This window comes from Rhipicephalus microplus, chromosome 4 (genome assembly GCF_043290135.1).
Source record: "Rhipicephalus microplus isolate Deutch F79 chromosome 4, USDA_Rmic, whole genome shotgun sequence".
NCBI lineage: Eukaryota > Metazoa > Arthropoda > Arachnida > Ixodida > Ixodidae > Rhipicephalus > Rhipicephalus microplus.
This window is the reverse complement of record NC_134703.1, coordinates 111,760,544-111,777,303: the sequence shown is the minus strand read 5'-3', so window position 1 is coordinate 111,777,303 and position 16,760 is coordinate 111,760,544. Positions and strand designations below refer to the sequence as shown.

General features: G+C 44.9%; 1 protein-coding gene across 4 annotated transcripts in view; it reads left to right on the top strand.

Moving 5' to 3' along the window:
• LOC119172272 (tropomodulin) overlaps nt 1-16,760 on the top strand; it is a 156,977-nt gene that overhangs the window by 126,961 nt on the left and 13,256 nt on the right. The window contains exons 1-6 of one of the 4 annotated variants that reach the window (XM_037423317.2): nt 825-962; nt 3,066-3,187; nt 5,034-5,157; nt 7,033-7,192; nt 11,340-11,471; nt 16,337-16,426. In XM_037423317.2, the coding sequence (XP_037279214.2) occupies nt 3,090-3,187; nt 5,034-5,157; nt 7,033-7,192; nt 11,340-11,471; nt 16,337-16,426 (604 nt within the window). In that variant the 5' untranslated portion in view covers nt 825-962; nt 3,066-3,089. Of the gene's footprint in view, nt 1-815; nt 963-1,132; nt 1,225-3,065; nt 3,188-5,033; nt 5,158-7,032; nt 7,193-11,339; nt 11,472-16,336; nt 16,427-16,760 lie in introns of those variants that run through there. The other 3 variants (XM_075893495.1, XM_075893496.1, XM_037423316.2) reach the window with 3 other exon arrangements.

Genomic DNA, 16,760 nt, shown 5'->3' with positions numbered 1-16,760 from the left:
TGCTACTAAATAATGTGAATTCAAGACTGGTTATCGTGCGTGGTAATAATTTCTAACTATTACGTGGAATAGGCACTAAGGTTGATGGATGGGCTTCCATTCCTCTCTTCTTTATCTATACAAGTAACCAGTCTACGATAAATTATTATTTTCTCTTATTTCATAGGAGAGAGCCTTGGCAATCTGATAGTCGAAATAAAAGCCCCTGCTAGAAGCCGCTAACCTGCGTCGTTGCGCAAGATCACTCGCGCAATTACATACGTTATGGGGCAATCGCTCATACAACATTCCTGACAATTGTACAGTTGAAGCGACTCTAATGATTGTTTCAGCCGTACAAGGTAGGGAAGTCGCAGCCCATCTGAGCAATTGGACAGCCAGGTGACAGAGGGCTATCGAAAGTTTGGAAGCATGATTGTTCCTCCATCACGTCTGTTAATTATCTTAAATAGTCAGTCCATCGGCTGCTGTTCATTCCCGATCATTTACAGCAGCGGTGAGTGACTGGCATTTTCCGTACCCCACGACAACGCTTCGCACGGTCGATGCCAAGTCTCGGAGATGCTTGGCGTGCTTGGCGCGTTCGTTACGATGTCTACACCACTCAGTGTCGCTGAAAACTGCGCATCTCGGAAGCCAAGCATGCTCACATGTCCGGCCTGGCGCAAAACTGCGCAGTTGGAAGGCCGCGCCAGTCGCTCGTCGAGCGCCAGTCCTCCTCTTCCGTGCGCACGGAGGAAGGAAAAAGGTGTCCGTGCGCTTCCGACGTACGACGCCATTTGTAAACAACAGCGTCGTTGCCGTGGCGACGCGTCTGTCGGCTCTCGCAGCCAACGAGAACAAACGAGGCCACCGCGAGACGAGCGAGAGAGGCCAGCCAGCAGGGTGGCGGCTGTCGAGTGCGAGAAAATCTACGCGTGCCTGTGTAACTTCACGACGACGAGCGATTTCTTCGAACACAGGTGCGTACGGAAGGCCTGCCCGCTTTTCGAATATTAAGGTACGCGACCCGAGGTTTCCGTCCGTGATAGCCGGAGACAGCTTCGCGTGGCGTAGCCGTCAATTTCGAACGGTTTATTTTAGTCCGAGAAGTGCAGCGTTTGGACGACGGCGCCCAGGTTTCTATTTCTGTGTGGGAGATTTCGTGAGTCGAAGATCTCATCCTACGTCAAGGGGACCGTCGGAGTTGCTCGCTACGAAACCGAGGAAAATCAGGCCTCACCGGTATTGTCATCTCTTGTAGCTGATATAGTGCTGATCAATTTTTTTTTCGCTTTCGTCCCATCGAGTGGTACGGAAGGCTTGATGGGGGCCGAGTGTAACGGTGTACGGGCGGGCTGTCGACATTCGTCCCCAACGTCCGAGACAGCGACTACATTGCCGACGGCCCGCAGTAGTTGTCACTTTGTCTACGCGTTTCTTTTTTTTTTTTCGGGGCCGTGTTCCGAGAAACCCGGGTTTGTGGCACTTTTGACGCCACTACATCGAGTGGAGAGCGCATTTTGAGGGTCTCCTTTTAGGATGATGCGGCGCGGCATGCGGCGAGAGCAAGGGAGCGCCCGTCTCTTCCTCGGCTATATTTATCCTCGGTCCAACGTTGTTTGTAGACTGTGCTTCTTAACATCTACATGCAATGTCCCTAAGCGCGGTTACGATTGCACGGAGCGTGTATTCGTTACGTCAAAACCGTACGAGATACGAGCGTGCGGGCGCCACGCGCCCCACGATCTCCGCCGCTCCTCCTATCTTGAAAACAAATACTCTCGCGAAGCAGGGCCGATTTAATGAGTGAAGTTAGGTAACTTAGTGTTTGAGGGACTGCACAGAAGATCGCTTAGCGCGGGGAAACTAGCGCCACCAGAAAGAAAAAGAGCAGGATGGCAGCGAGTTCGCGGTGACCGACTTTTTCGTGCCGCAGAGCTGATAGCGGAACACCGTCGTAAGGCGTGGTCGGATACGGAAGCAAGGCGGGCCGATGTTTCGGCTGCCGCTGGGTCCGCCTTTTCTCGAGTCATTGGTTATAAAGATCGGTCAATCCGTGAGGGCGCCGGATTGCTTTCAATTTAATAATACAGCGAACCCGCCAGTTGAGCATTAGCATACTCGATCTGCGGGGCGATTAGTGGTCGTAGCGCTAGGCGCTGCTCTCGTATGATTAAAGGTGTGTTTGTTTTCCGTACAGCCTGCAGAGATGGGTCAGTATACGAGGTCCCTGGGAAACGTTATCGTATTCATGAGACATCGCACCTACCGCGACCTTGATTAGGAAGCCCTACTTTGTAGCTGCTTGAAATATGAGCGTGAATCATTTGTCGGGTTACCTGGATGAGATTCAAAATTATTGGCGTCTGCCTTGCGGATCACCCAAAATCGGCTGTGTCACTGTTTAGGCCAAACACTTGCGGAAATTCCCGATACTGATGTTCTTATTTAGCCAGTTGGTTTTCGCGAGTGCTACACGGTACAGCTGGCCTTGATACTTGATAGAGGGAACCGTAGCATTTATAGTCATACATGCTAGCTATTCAGACTTCAATACGTCATACACGAAGCTGTGGCATTTATAGTTGTAAACCCTGAAAGTATGCAGAAATGTTTTTTTATTTATTTTTGCTCTTCCATGATTTGTGCTAAACTTGTTAAGTGCTAGTAGTGTATTGTAGCGTTTATCATTTATTAGCATACATAAATCAACAGCAGATCTGTTATGCACGCAAGGAACTCTTCCTTCTCGATTTATGATTCTGATGAGAGTGCAATTCTTGAATCAGTTGTGAAAATGATTATCAGCCTTCAGAAATGCTGCATTTGTGCTTTTATATGTAGAAAATACATTACATTATTCTGTTCACAGCATTAAGCTAAAGTTTACAATATTTAGCTGCGATCAATATGTGGCATGTTATGTTGAATTGTGAAATTATGTGCCCTTTACTTTGTATACTGCTGCCGTTTTAAAGGTTTCGTCGCTGGTAATGTGCGTGGTTACACTGCCTGTGTTCAGAGAGGCAGTATCATTCGTTTTCAAAGTTTGTGTGTCCTTTGACGGTCCGTGGCGGCAACAGCGAGAAGGCAGAAAACGGGCAGTCATGAGTATCATCAGTGTCAAGACGACGACCCACAGGGTCACAACGCGAGTCAGGACACACCATCGCGTGTCCACCACAAGCCTCGATGACAAGCCGGCGTGAGTGCCAAGCCTCGGCTTGGTCGCATGGAAGTGCAGTGATCGTCCTTGAGCTAGTGTTTTTCAATTGTGCTTGGACTTTGCTCGAGCGTAGCCTGCCTGGAATCTGCCTCGATTGTGTTGCATGGAAAGTTGTGATCGAAGTGTTAATATCCACATGCTAAGGTAGCGCTGTGCTGTGTGTTGCTTATTTGTCTCGTTGCATTATAGCACAATGAAACTGCAGTCACGATAAAATCTAGTCATTACTTTGACAGTTGTGACGAGTTAATGCTGGCAGAAAGGATGAGCATTACCCATTCTCAGTTATTCTGCTTAATGCAATCCCCGTGGCATCTTAGCAGCTGAAGTGCTGCATTCCGAAGCTGAAGGGTGCGAGTTGAAATCCCGGCCATGGTGGCCGTATTTTGCATAAATGTTCTGAAACCCAGGTGGATTAGTAATTATAAAGAAAAGTTTACTAGTTATGTTAATGTTTTAATAGTTATGTTTTTGGTGCATGTTAAACAACCCCAGGATCAAAAGTACTCTAGAGTCTCTCACTACAGAGCGCTTGATCATCATTTCATATTTGGCATGTAAATCAGAAGAATATAATTACAAATATTTTTTTATTAATGTATGCTACAATTAACGACTAGATTCAAGTAGGTTATTTCATCATGGCTGGCCCCGATTTCAGGAAATTGGCACTCATGCAGGCCCATTGACATTCTCAGGGCCTTTTGAACGTGCTGATATAGTTAGGCACGCTTCAGCCTTGTATGTTAAAAGACAGCTAATTTGACACAAATTTTGAAGTTTCTCCCTGGTGGGGAGAAGGGTGGAGACTGTACTATGTCTGGAACAGCAAAATTGGGGATGCAGATGGCATGATTTTCTCTATGCTATCTCTACGTCTCTAAATCTTCTGATACAGTGTGTTGTTATAATATTATCAGTGTAGTCTCTCACTCGTTGTATATACTTATGCGACCACGTGTCACTTTCTATGAAAGATACCTCAAAGGGTGTAGCACTTCTTGTAGTGGACATCGTTTTCCTGACTGTTGCCAAGTTTCTTACCAAGGGGTTACACCATCAGTATCAAACGGATTGCATCCCCCAGGTGTTCACAAAAGCGAGCTTTGACAATATACTAACCTGTTCGTGTTTGTGTTTCAGTAATCTAAAGTCATGACTTACTAATAATACTGCATCTTGAGTGACTTTGACTAACTGTGTGCTGCATGGAGTTTCCTGATTTTTACTGATTTTTCTACACCAGTGAAAGCATTTGAATGTTGTAGTTTTAACAGCTAATATGTTTAAGCTGTGAAGTTGGTGTGTTTATTTTTCTGCAGCTTGTATATATGAATCAATGAATGTGACATAGGTATAGAAGGTGTGTAAGTTTTTTTTATGTTACATTTAGGGTTTAGTGCTTATCTTGTAGTTTATATAGTTTACAGAATGCTCTGCTTTCCTTTTCATGGTGGGTACCTATGTGAGAAATCACAGTTTAATGGTGCTCAGTTGCTAACATAACATTTTGACAGTGTCTAGAGAGTTGCTTCAGCTAAAAATAGAGCAATTTGTCACTTTAATTCACATATATAAGCATTTAAGTTACTAGCTCCATGAGTTGTGAATGTCAATTTCCTGTTTACACTGTGCAAGTCCTACATTGTCTGCATTAATTTGAGATTTCAGTCTTAAATCAATACAACATGCTAATCCATGCATTGTTCGAAGCAATGTAATTGTGAGGCAGACATTATAAATGATTTAAAACACTGGTATTTTTTCCTGGAAGTCAAGCAATGGGGGTTTCTAAAGCAATTTTCTATCCATGTTAATTTCCTAGGCTCCACATGGCTGAGAACATCATGAAGGACGTGAAGAAGTATGCCGACATGGACATCGATGAACTTCTGTCTAAGCTGTCTCCGGAAGAATTAGAGCAACTTGGCAACATGGTCGATCCTGACGTGAGTGCCTTTTCCAACTATGGAACTGAAGTTGGCTGATAAAGCAACACTCTCAAGTGCATTAGAACTTGTAGTTATGTCAGTGGGAGTGACTGTGAGCAGTAACCATAGGCCTCTTCATAATTTTTTACTGGCCTAACCTTAGCATAGGAGCTGCAAACAGCTTTTAGGAGACAATTCAGACACAAACTTATGTGTGGTCACATTCTACTGCCGGTTTAGCAGTCCTCCTTTTAATTTTTGGTCAGCCACTACGTACATTTAGTTTCTCTGTTTGCCTGCGACCAAACACGGCTGGTCTGGTACCAAAGCTAGTGTAGCGCTGTCAAGACCCGTGGCAAAGGTAAAGTGGGCTTTCCTGTTGAAGTGGGCACTGGCTGATAATGGAGATAGTAGAGCGATACCGGGATAAAACGCAGCTCTATGTTGACGTTATTCCTGATAGAAGGTTAATGTTTTGCCACTCAGCAGCAGCTGGGGGGTCTAGTGTAGCAATGATGTGGGATTATACACGTATCAAATTTTAGCATGCATGCATGCATGCACAGACCCATTTAGCTATCATGGTACCATTCACATGCAGAGAACAAGAAAAAATTATCGGCGTGGGGGAGTTTGGAATGTATGATACAAGCATTGTTTACGAGATAGTAGTGCTTTAAGCTATAAGTGTGAAATATAAGTGAATTAAGGAGAGCAGACACCTGTAATAGCACAAGCGCCTTGCTTTCTCTGTTCTTTTTTTTTTTTGTCATTCATCACTCACAGCTGCAATGTCAATACTGTGAGTCAAATGCCACTCGGGGCACCACTCACCAAGCTTGCTAACAAAAATATATATATAGCAGCATTGTTACTTTGCATCGATCAATGCAAAACAAAATCAGTGGTGCACGTTTGTGCATTATGTCTGAAAGGCGCCCGTATTGGCAGTCTTTACTTGTCACTTACGTTAGCAAGCTCCAAATCTACATTTTTGTTTGCATAGCCAGGTTGCAGGATTATTCTTTTTTTTCTATGACTGTTGTGCATTATCCACCTAAAGAGGTATGCACTGTTACTTTAGTTGCATATTGTATACTAGGCCGTGTTGTGCATTCTAGGTGAGCGCAGCAGCTTTCGTTATTCTTGGTTTTTCCGCAACGAGCCAATAAAATGAGACCATTGTTTCCCAGATTAATTACTTGCAAGCCATCGTCGTTATTTGCACATTTCTGAACGAGGTATGAAGAATACCTCCGTCGATGTAAGGAAGTAGTGTGCTCTGTAGTGTGGTGTGTGAAGCAGTGCAAAGAGCATATTGGTTTGTTTGTCTATACAGCCAGCTTATTATTAGTTGAGATTGTGAATTCGGCACCTTTAGGAAACTCTGTGTGTTGTCTCAGTAGAAAAACTGTTTGTCACTAGGGCGAGTAGTAAAAAGCCTTATTTTCTGTGGCATTGTTTCTGCAGTATCCTTTTAAAACACAGATTTTATGACAGTTTTTAGCTTTGTAAAATATGCTAGGTTCATTGATGAAAAGAACTGTGCTTTCACCACCAAAGCTTCGTATTGCTTAAAAAGCAAGCTATTCTCACAGGCATCTTCTAGAACAGAAAATGTAAAACTCTGAAATCTTATTTTAGAAGGGTATTTATTGAATATTATATTGATGGAGGCTCAAAGGCATCCTGACTGTCCTTTACAATGAATGGAACAGTGTGTTTACAGACTTCGTGTGTTGTTTTAATAGTATGTAATTGAAAAGTTCATTTCGTAGAAAGCTGTGTCCGTGAGCCAAAAACTTGAGGACGACGATTTTTTCGTCCACGCTCAGCACTTTTCAATGCCTTTTATGACTCTTGCATGCACCTGTTGATTTGTTTCTTCTGCAGGATTCGCTAATACCTCCATCGGAACGATGTCGGACGCAAACCAAGAAGAAGCCAACGGGTCCCCTGAACCGGCGCCACCTGCTGCAGTTCCTCGAAAAGTTTGCCCGGGAGCAGGAAGACTGGCCCGAAGCTAAGCCATTCCAGGCGGGACAAAAGAGAGGTGGGCCACTCGCTCGTTGTTCTTTATGCCGGAAAAAAAAAGACAGCAACAATCGCAATAGTCTCATCCTGTGTGAACTCCTGGATTGTCCCATTGTCGAGGAAGTGGGGAGGGTGTTGAGGCAGCTGTTGGCTAGAGACCTCGCTATCCCATCGGGCAATGTTTTTGAAATGAGCATACTAAGTAACAACACCGCATCAACACTCTACAAACACCGGATCACCAGCTCAAGCTTTGAATTGGCATATGGAAGGCACAACATGTACAAGAGTTTAATACGATCAATTTAAGTTTAAGGTGTGGTTTTACTCAAAACATAAAGTAACGAGAACATCTGTGTGTCTGGAAAACCACTCTTGTGGTGTAGCAGGGAATGTACGCTCTACAGTGATAGCTTGTTACCGGCTCCGGTAATTTGTCTTGTTGGGGTTGCTAAAAAGGGCCTTGCAAGACTTTTCGGACACAGTAAGGAAATGCTGCGGATCTGTAGTTGCAGCTCCTGTGAACATGTGAGCCAAACAGTACAGTGCACTATACAGCAGGGAATTTACAATCAAGATTCCAACTATGCTAGAAACACCCTCGCTCATCGCACAGATAATGATGCCATAGACCACAGCCTGGTTTTATTATAAGCTCGCGGGCACAGCCACTGGCTGATTTCAGTGTAGGGAGTTGCATACTATATACATACAAAAAAAACAATTGCATGCAAAAAAAAAGAGGATGACCTCAATATCAGGTCTGGCAGTCCCATGCCGCCAATTTCCCACAGGGTGGGTGCCCTCCCAAGCAATTATGAACTTCGTTCTGCCGAGCACCAGGCCAGAAGTGTGCTTGTACCTATTTTGCCGTTAGGTGCCTGGTGGCAGCAATTCTCGGCTTCCCACAGCAGCGGCGGATGCTCAACTATTTCACCAAGGCTCTGGTGGATTAAGGTACACCCAAGGGCCTTTGCATAACTATATGGGGCTATGTTTCTAGATAAATACCTAGAAGCAGAGTCCCTTAATACCGTTCTGGTCACGAAACTTCTCCGTCACTCTATGGGAGAGCTTGATATGGTGCCAAGAGCGGCCGCTACGCGGCGCAAGCCGTCCTAGGGGGGCCATCGCCCCGCTGCGCCCGGCGGAACGCACTGGCCGCGACGGCATCCCGAAGGCGTTGTGTGGTGGCAGCTCGCGGTTTCTGCATCAGCGAAACGCGAACTTCATGTGCCAGTGCACCGTGCTCAAGGTGGACAGCATGAAAATTTGAATGAACAATGCCTAACACGTGCTGTGTGACGGGTTGCAGCTCCGGATACCGAAGCAACAAAGAAAAGGGGTCGCTCTTCTGTTTCCCAAGTAGCGCCGAACTCCGAGAGAAATGGAAGCGAGCTATACCGCGGTTGGAAGCTGGTGGTTTCAGCTTCGAAAGTAAGAACGTTCGGGTGTGCGAAAAGCATTTTGATGCTAGCGACGTTGTGAGAACCGACGAGCACATCGTGAACGGGGTGGTCGTGTCGCTTCAGCGAGAGAGACCGAGGCTTCGCTGAAGGTTGTACACTTTTTTTTTTGAGATGTAGATTACATTTCTTCACTCGAGAAAAAAAAAACAAAGCCTCGCGGACAACTGTGCGCAGTTCATGCGCTGCAAGTGGTGGGCGGAAGCCACAGTGTTAAGCATAATGGCTGTGTATGTGAGCACGCCTTCCCATTTGTATGTAGTGTTGTATATCTTGTATACATTACACTGTAATATTTTCGTACTATTCATATTTATCTGCATATAGTGTAAATAGTGTATATTCAAATACAGTTTATTTTAGGCAGTGAGCTAAGGCAGAGTGCAGCTGTTAATGAAACGAAATACACATTGTACCGCAGAGTCACAGATTGTGTAACATTGCTCAGAGCAGCTGCAACAGTTTCTAGTGCTTTTCTTCTCCAAAGTGTTTTTCTCAGTGTATTTTGTGTCAATAAATGTTTTCCAACTTTCTCCCCATTACATGCACCATATGTGAATCTCCCACTCATAAGTACACACCTGACTACTAGGCGGCGTATCATTAGCACCAAATTTAAGATTTATTGCATGCCTTAAATCATAACCGCCCTTCCCCCCCTCCAACCCAAAATATAAAAACAAATGTGTGATGAGGTACCTCGGTAGTGGCAGAGGCGGCCAAGCGGCTAGCACTGGCATCAAAAGGAGCTTCCAGATTAGGCTGCTGTACTTCCGTTCCCGGAGAAATCATGGGTTGTCAGCCGGTCAATAATAATGCCCTAAACAGTAAACACAAGGAAACGTCAAGCGGTGGGTGTCCCGTGTAAACTGCGTGGAAAGAAGTGATCAATCAAATGTTGGGCACGTTTAGAGCGGTCGCGAAAGCCCTCGGCATCGAAAGTCCCCGCGTCAAAAAAGCGATCGGCGCTTACAAACGTGTGTCCAAAACAACTGCGCATTTGGGTATAAACTCAATTGAAAGGTCTGGAATAAAACTTCTGGCTCAACCATTCAGTTCATTTGAATACTTGGGTAGTAGCGCGCGAGAGGCGAGCCGGATATAAACCAATGTGATTGCTCCTGTACTACCCAGTCGTGTTTCATTTCGTTCACCTTCCTCCCCCTATTAGCAGCCCTACCAGAATATAAAGCTCACCTACCGCATAAACATAATCGCCCTTTGGCCGGGCGCAAATACAAACATGTTGTCGAGCAGATCAAGCAGTAGCTGCTCGCATCAAGAGCATGGAGCATAAGCATCGTCTTTCAACACTTGCGGGCTATAGCTCGCAAGTACCGCTTCGAGGCATCGTAAGTATGCATATAATTGGGCTATGAGACAATTATTGACACAATGCGTTATCGCGCGGTGTGAGAACACTTTTAATGCGCTGCTGTTTATAAGGTGGGCCCGCACTTCCAAGTAGACTACGCGTGCGTTCCAAAGTAAACAGCTCTCATTCGTCGTCGACACTGGATCCCGTTTCAACTTATTTATCTGGCGGCATTGATGCGTTCAGAGACGTTTAAAAAAAGGTAACAGGAAGAACAGCACGCACATAATCGCGTCGAAACGTCGGCCGCAGTGCGCATACAAGCCCAGCGTGGCGGCGGCTTGTGGCCCCCATACGACGGGTGGCGCCTCTAGCGACAGATTTTGTCCCTATATCAACCTTCAGGCGGAGTTTCGTGACCAGAAAAGCATTGAAGGACTCTGCTAGAAGCAACCGAGTGTCATATCGATGAAATTCTCTACCCATTGGGAAAAACCACTGGGTTTCCTGTTGGCACTGAGAATCGTACCTGCTGCCTCCCACATTGGAAGTGGATGCTCTAACCATGTAGTCACTGCTGCGGTATTATTAATTACTCGACAAAGGGTGGCCACATTAATTTTACACTAGGCTATGGGCTGCTCACCCAACTTGGCAGTCCTAATGTTGAAAAAAAATCTCCTAGCAAACAGCATTGTTGTCGTGTTTCGCATGTGGTGCATTTCGCAAGAACCACGCACAGATTGTAAAGAGTTTTAAAAAAGGTCACCGGGATTTTTAATGCCATGAACGACACTGATGACAACTGGATACACGAATGTGCGAATGACCCGAGCAGCGATACCGATGAAGATATCTAGCGATAGCGAGAATGTCCACAGCTAGGCACCAGGTAACCCATCTTTAGGTACATGTGGCACGATAAAAGAGTTTTTTTTCATACCTGGATCGAAAATCAAACAAAAATTTCATACTTTGGTAAAAGAGCCGCACCTCATCAAGATCTCGGGAAAACATTTCGGCCATTACACAAGTGTATACGGTAGTCACTGCAGCGTCTGCGCAGATGCCACCACGTATCTGTGCCGTACTCTGTTAGGCTGGAATCGCACCAGCATGCCCTAGATCGCACTGAAAGTGAGCTGCAGGCTCAAAGGAAAAAAATAATAATCATTTTAGCACCTCTTTTCCCTTCCTGTCATTTCCCCTTCGTACCTTCAGATGATTCATGAGACAATGAACTTCGAAGATGATCTAATTTCATAATTACTAAAAAAGTGTTGCAGATACTTTCAATGTTGTCATTATGAACATTATTTGTGGCTTATGATGTCGAGTGTCAAAGTTGCTCTTCTCTGCTTCTTTTTCTGCCTGTTTTTTTGCAGGCAAAGTTTTTGTTCCTCGTGTCCAGCCAAAGCCCAATCAAGATGACGATGTGGAAGTTGAGCTGGATATTGGCGAAGACTACGAGAAGGCGCTCAACACGGCAAATGAGTCGGAGCTGGTGGACCTGGCAGGTCAGTTCATGGCTGTTCATGCCACGAAGGCACAGTACTGTGAACTGCATCGCTGTTACCTTATACTAGACTACTCCTTGACTTTTGTTTGTTTGGAACTTGTTTGCGGTGCCATGTATTCACACTCGGACGTCGATGTAACAATTGCGGATATAATGAATTATCGGTTGAAACGAAGGGAGTGAACAATGGCTCGATCGTAAGTACAGTGCAACTAATGTATGTGTATTACGAATTTTCGGATACAACGAAGTATTTTTGTGGCAAGTGTGACTGTTATAGTGAGGTTTGAGTGTACGTCATTGACCCTCAAAGGGTTAAAAGGGACACTCAGGTGGAGCAGTAAGTCTGTTTAAACTGATCTAGTATTCTTTGAGAGCTCCCGTGTCCTAAATTTCACCATCGTAGGTTCACTATTACAAGAGAAAATGACAAGACTGATATCTTCTTTGAAAACTCTGACATGATTAATTTTGTCTTCATAAATTGATTGCTATGTAGAACATCAAATGGAAGTCAAATTTTAGTATGCAGATTTCACACTTAAACATTTGAACTTGTGTGCGAGTGCGATATCAGGGATATTAAAATCGTGTTGCGTTTCAGCTACATTGGCTCGGTAGAAATTCCTGCTGTTGGCTTTTGCTGTATGGTGCAGTGTAGTCCAATTTCAGTGATTACGAATTACCATAGGCCTTTCCAGATATCATCAGAATCTGCATCACAGTGAGTTTGTGGAGGAGCCTTGAGGCAGCATTACGACCTGTATTTTCTATTTGCATTTTGCCTTTGGTTTACAGAGTAGCATCTCCTCGTGTGAGGAGTCAGGCTTTTGATATTATGCAACATTTAGGGGTGATACGATTCAAAAAAGAGTTTCGTGAGTCTGTAGGCCAGGGCAGTGAAATTTTTTGCTGTATATGTTGATTGTACCGCGGGAAAACGTTGACGCGAAATGCCATGCCTGGAGAGACTACATCTCCCTTAGGTCGCAGCTCCAAACTCCTGACGCGTAATTGTCGAGCCATGTCATCGGAGGAAAGGTGCGGACAGCTAGGGCGGCAGCACATATTTTGGGATGAGCCCCTTCCACTTGACGCCAAGGACTTATGGAAGAAAATGTCATCGGAACTTTTTACTCTGTCTGACTTGCACATTCCACGTTGCCTTTCAAAGACATCACAAGGTCATGGAGCCGTGACAGCACATTACTTCCCTCTGAAGCAACTCTGCGAGAACACAGAGGATGCTCGGGCGCTGACACCATCGCGCCTTGTAACAGTAAGCAAGTCATGCGGCTGCCAGCAAGTACTACCGGATGGCTTGCTGCCGTGCATGAACTGCAAAAGAGTGTGAGATGGAACAAAGAGCTTCTCCAACTGTGGAAACGAAGGAAGAAGGAATATTTGCTTTGCCTGGGTTTCGCTCATCACTGCCAGGCATCATCTCAGCTGCGCTCTGGTGACAAGAACGGCAATGTGCCAGGGCTACAAGCAAAGCTCGGCAGTGTGGTCAGCGCTTTTGTAGGCAGGGAAGACATCGACATGCATTTAGGACTCGTCTACACTGACGGCCATGAAGTCCGGCACATGTCAAATCTGCATGAGCTGTATTTACTGGAGGCAAGCAACCACGTCGTGGCCCCGTGAAGATGTTGTATCTACTGCGGGAAAAGCTCGCACAAAATATCATGCAGTGCAAAAGACTAAAAAAAGTGAGCGCAGGGCGGGGCTGCGTGTGGATAAGCAATAAGAAAAAAAAACGAAGTGTTCAACCAGGGTAACGCGAGTTTCAATCTCTTCTCTGTCTCAACAGTATACAGTCGCCGACCGATTTTTCGGACCTGGCGGGGACCGAAAAAAAGTACGAAAAATCGAACAGTCCGAAAAATTTCTTTTCGCCAAAAATCTGAAGTTTATTGCATCAGGCAGGTTTAAAAAAGTCCTTGATGCTGCCTTGCCTCAAACTACGCTTGGAGGCAATTTGGTTTGCCCGTATTTGCGCCAAGGTGACATCGTCGCCGTAAACGCTTGACAAAATTGTCACTGCGTTGGCGATCTCCGCCGCCGACGGCTGCGGGCGGTCGTAGTTGTCGTCGGATGACGACAACGACGACCGCCATCCGGCGACATCTAGCTGCGAACGTCCACTCTCTATTAGCTTGATTATGGCAGCTTTCTTCTCCATCGTCAGGGTCGTATACTTCCCACGCTTCTTCACACCACCTGACGAGGAACCAGCCACAGTTACAAGACGCTATGAAGCAATTTTAGAACACCAGAGAGCCCTGAGGAGGATTTACCCCCCTCCCCACAAAGACCTCAACAGAGAGCAGTCGGTTGCCTGGAGACAGCTGCAGACTAATACGTACCCCAATCTCAGTCTTCTGAGTAAAATGTATCCGGGAATATACACCAACAAATGCCTGCTATGCAGAGAACACCCCACACTTTACCACGTGACATGGGCCTGCCAACACACACAGGTTGTGCCAAGAAACTGTACACCAACACCGGAGCAGTGGGAGGCTGCGCTGTCCTGCTCTAAGCCTGAAGAACAGCTCAAGCTGATCGACAGAGCTTGCAAGATGGCAAAGGCCACAGGGGCCCTGGACTGAGGGCTCCACCTTCACCGGAAGAAAGCTATTTGTAATAAAGTTTTGCATTCATTCATTCATTCACACCACCTGGCTCCCGCGATGGCACAGATGGCGGAGCCATGGCATTGAGAACACAAAATTCGATGCCGCAGATAGCCGCTACGAAGCACACAACGTCTCGACACTATGCGACACAACCAACACAACACGTGCAGAATGGCGACTGAAAAAAGCTGCAACGACAATAAAAGAATCCTTCGCCTCCTCCCCGTGCGATGTGATGACGATAGTGCTGACCGAAGACGAAAAAACGGCATCCATCACCGCGTCTTTTAAAAAGCAAACACGGCCTCCGAAACTTAAAATATGGCGTGCGCATTCCAATCTCGGAGGCAGGAAAGGTATCTGAAGACCAAGTTTAGCCAAGCCGACGGAAAATCCAACATGGCGGCGTTCACAATGGCTTGACGTGTGGCACAAAACGAGCGATTTAGTCCGAAAAATCGAACTTTCAGGGGCAAATTCGCCCGAAAAATCGGTCGAAACAATGCATTAGCTCTATGGGATCCCCGACGGTGCATTTATGAAGTCCGGAATATCCAACAAGTCCGAATTTTTGGAGTCCGGAAAATCGGTCGGCGACTGTATAGTATAGGCTTTTATGCTGATTTCAAGTATGTAATTAGTTTTGTGGGAAGTAGCACAGTTCTTGCTTTGTGTCATGACAATGTGTAAAATACAGATCATTTTGAACAAACACCTAATAGCATTTTATGGTTCTGAGTTGTCAATGGCTCATATTGCTCCCAATTCATTATAGAATGCAAAGGAGATACGTGCACCCTTCACATGTTAAGGTATATCAGAGCCGAATTTCATCCTGGTCTGGCTATCAGAAGTACCAAAAACATAAATGGGGCATGACACTGGGGCCAGAAATGGGTCATGAGACTGAACGCATCTAAAACTAAATGCCTCACATTCACTAATAAGAAGAATCCACTTAATTTTTCGTGCACTTTACAAAATATTGAATTCCCTAAAAGTGATCAGGTGAAATACCTAGGTGTCACACTTTCAGCAAACTTAAGTTGGGAACCTCATATTGACACCGTCTGCAAAAAAGCGGTAGGGAAGCTATCCTTCCTTAGAAGAAGGTTGCGAAGTGCTCCGGCCCAAGTCAAATTAAATGCATACAAGACTCTTATTCGCCCTGCCTTAGAATATGCCGACATAATATGGAGTCCCCACCAACAACACCTAATAGACAAAATTAAGCGCATTCAGAAATTAGCTGCACGGTTCATCTACTCTAATTATTCGCGGCATTCAAGCATCACTGACCTAATTAATAGAGTGAATCTTCAGCCACTTTCCAAACGAAGAATAATTTCTAGGTGAAAGTTCCTATACTTACTCTATCACGGTCATTTTAAGATACCGCGCAATCTGTACTTACAGGACCAATTTAAACACTCTCTAAGGACAAACCATAATAAGGTCATCTTTCAACCTGCTAGCCGTGTCAATACACATAAGTATTCTTTATTCCCAATGGCCTTTTTTTGGGGGGGAATAGGCTGCCAGTCAATGCTGTGAATTGTTCTACGCTGGAATCTTTTGTTAACTGTCTAGAAGAGAGTGATTTTTCTAAAATGTATACATGTGAATCATGAAGTATCATATGTGTATCAATACTACTTTCTTTTTTTTCTTTTTGTGGAGCGTTATTATGCCTCATGTTACATCTATGTATCCACTCCTGCATGGGCCCGATTAGGGCCTGCAGTATGTACAAATAAATAAATGATGTCTAATCTCAAGAAGTTGCACAAAATTGGATCTTGAGAAAAATGCATTTCAAAGTATAAGTCAAAGCTCATCTATGGGCAAAAATATGTTTATTTGAAGGGATTTCTTGCACTATGAGAGCTTGGCAATCATTTTTGTATTTAGGCATGTGGCTTTAGGAAACTCTTTATGTAAAATGCAGTGGCAAGCACCTAGGTTACTGTAGGACTGTAGACAATGAGCTATTTTTAGTTTTTGGTATCCACCTTGTGCTCTTTAAGAGTGATTTAACTTGTAAAAGCAAATAAAAATGAAAAATGTTATTTTGGGAAAAAAACGTGCATTTTTCAACAGGCACCTCCCTTTAAGTTACTACTAGTGAGAGAGAAATACCTTCCTGAACCGCCCTGTCAGCTTTGAAATTGTTTGTGGAATAATGCTCTTCTCCTTCCTATGCCTCTCTTTTTCGTTACAGCCATTCTTGGTCTGCACAGCATGCTCAGTCAGGACCAGTACCACAATTCTGTGACCAATCGGAGACAGAGACCAGGCACAGGATTTGATTGTGAGTCTCTTGTATTATCCCTCCTCTTGCCAGGTACCGAATTTTCTCTTTAACCCTCCCTCGCATTTAACTTGCACTCCCTAACTACAACCTGCTGAAAAATTATAAACGAATGAAACCCCCACTTGTAGCAATGAAAGCAATTCCCTTGGATAACTGTGAAGTCATCTTGCACACCGAAATTCTCTTATGCACTACTCTCGGAAAACAAAAATCAATGGAACCTCTGCTTAAATGGAATGAGCACATCTGACAAGATTAGTTTTGTTCTTGCATTGTGCACCCCAGGTCACCTCTCAGTAAACAAAACTACTGTTAAACGGAACAGATTTTC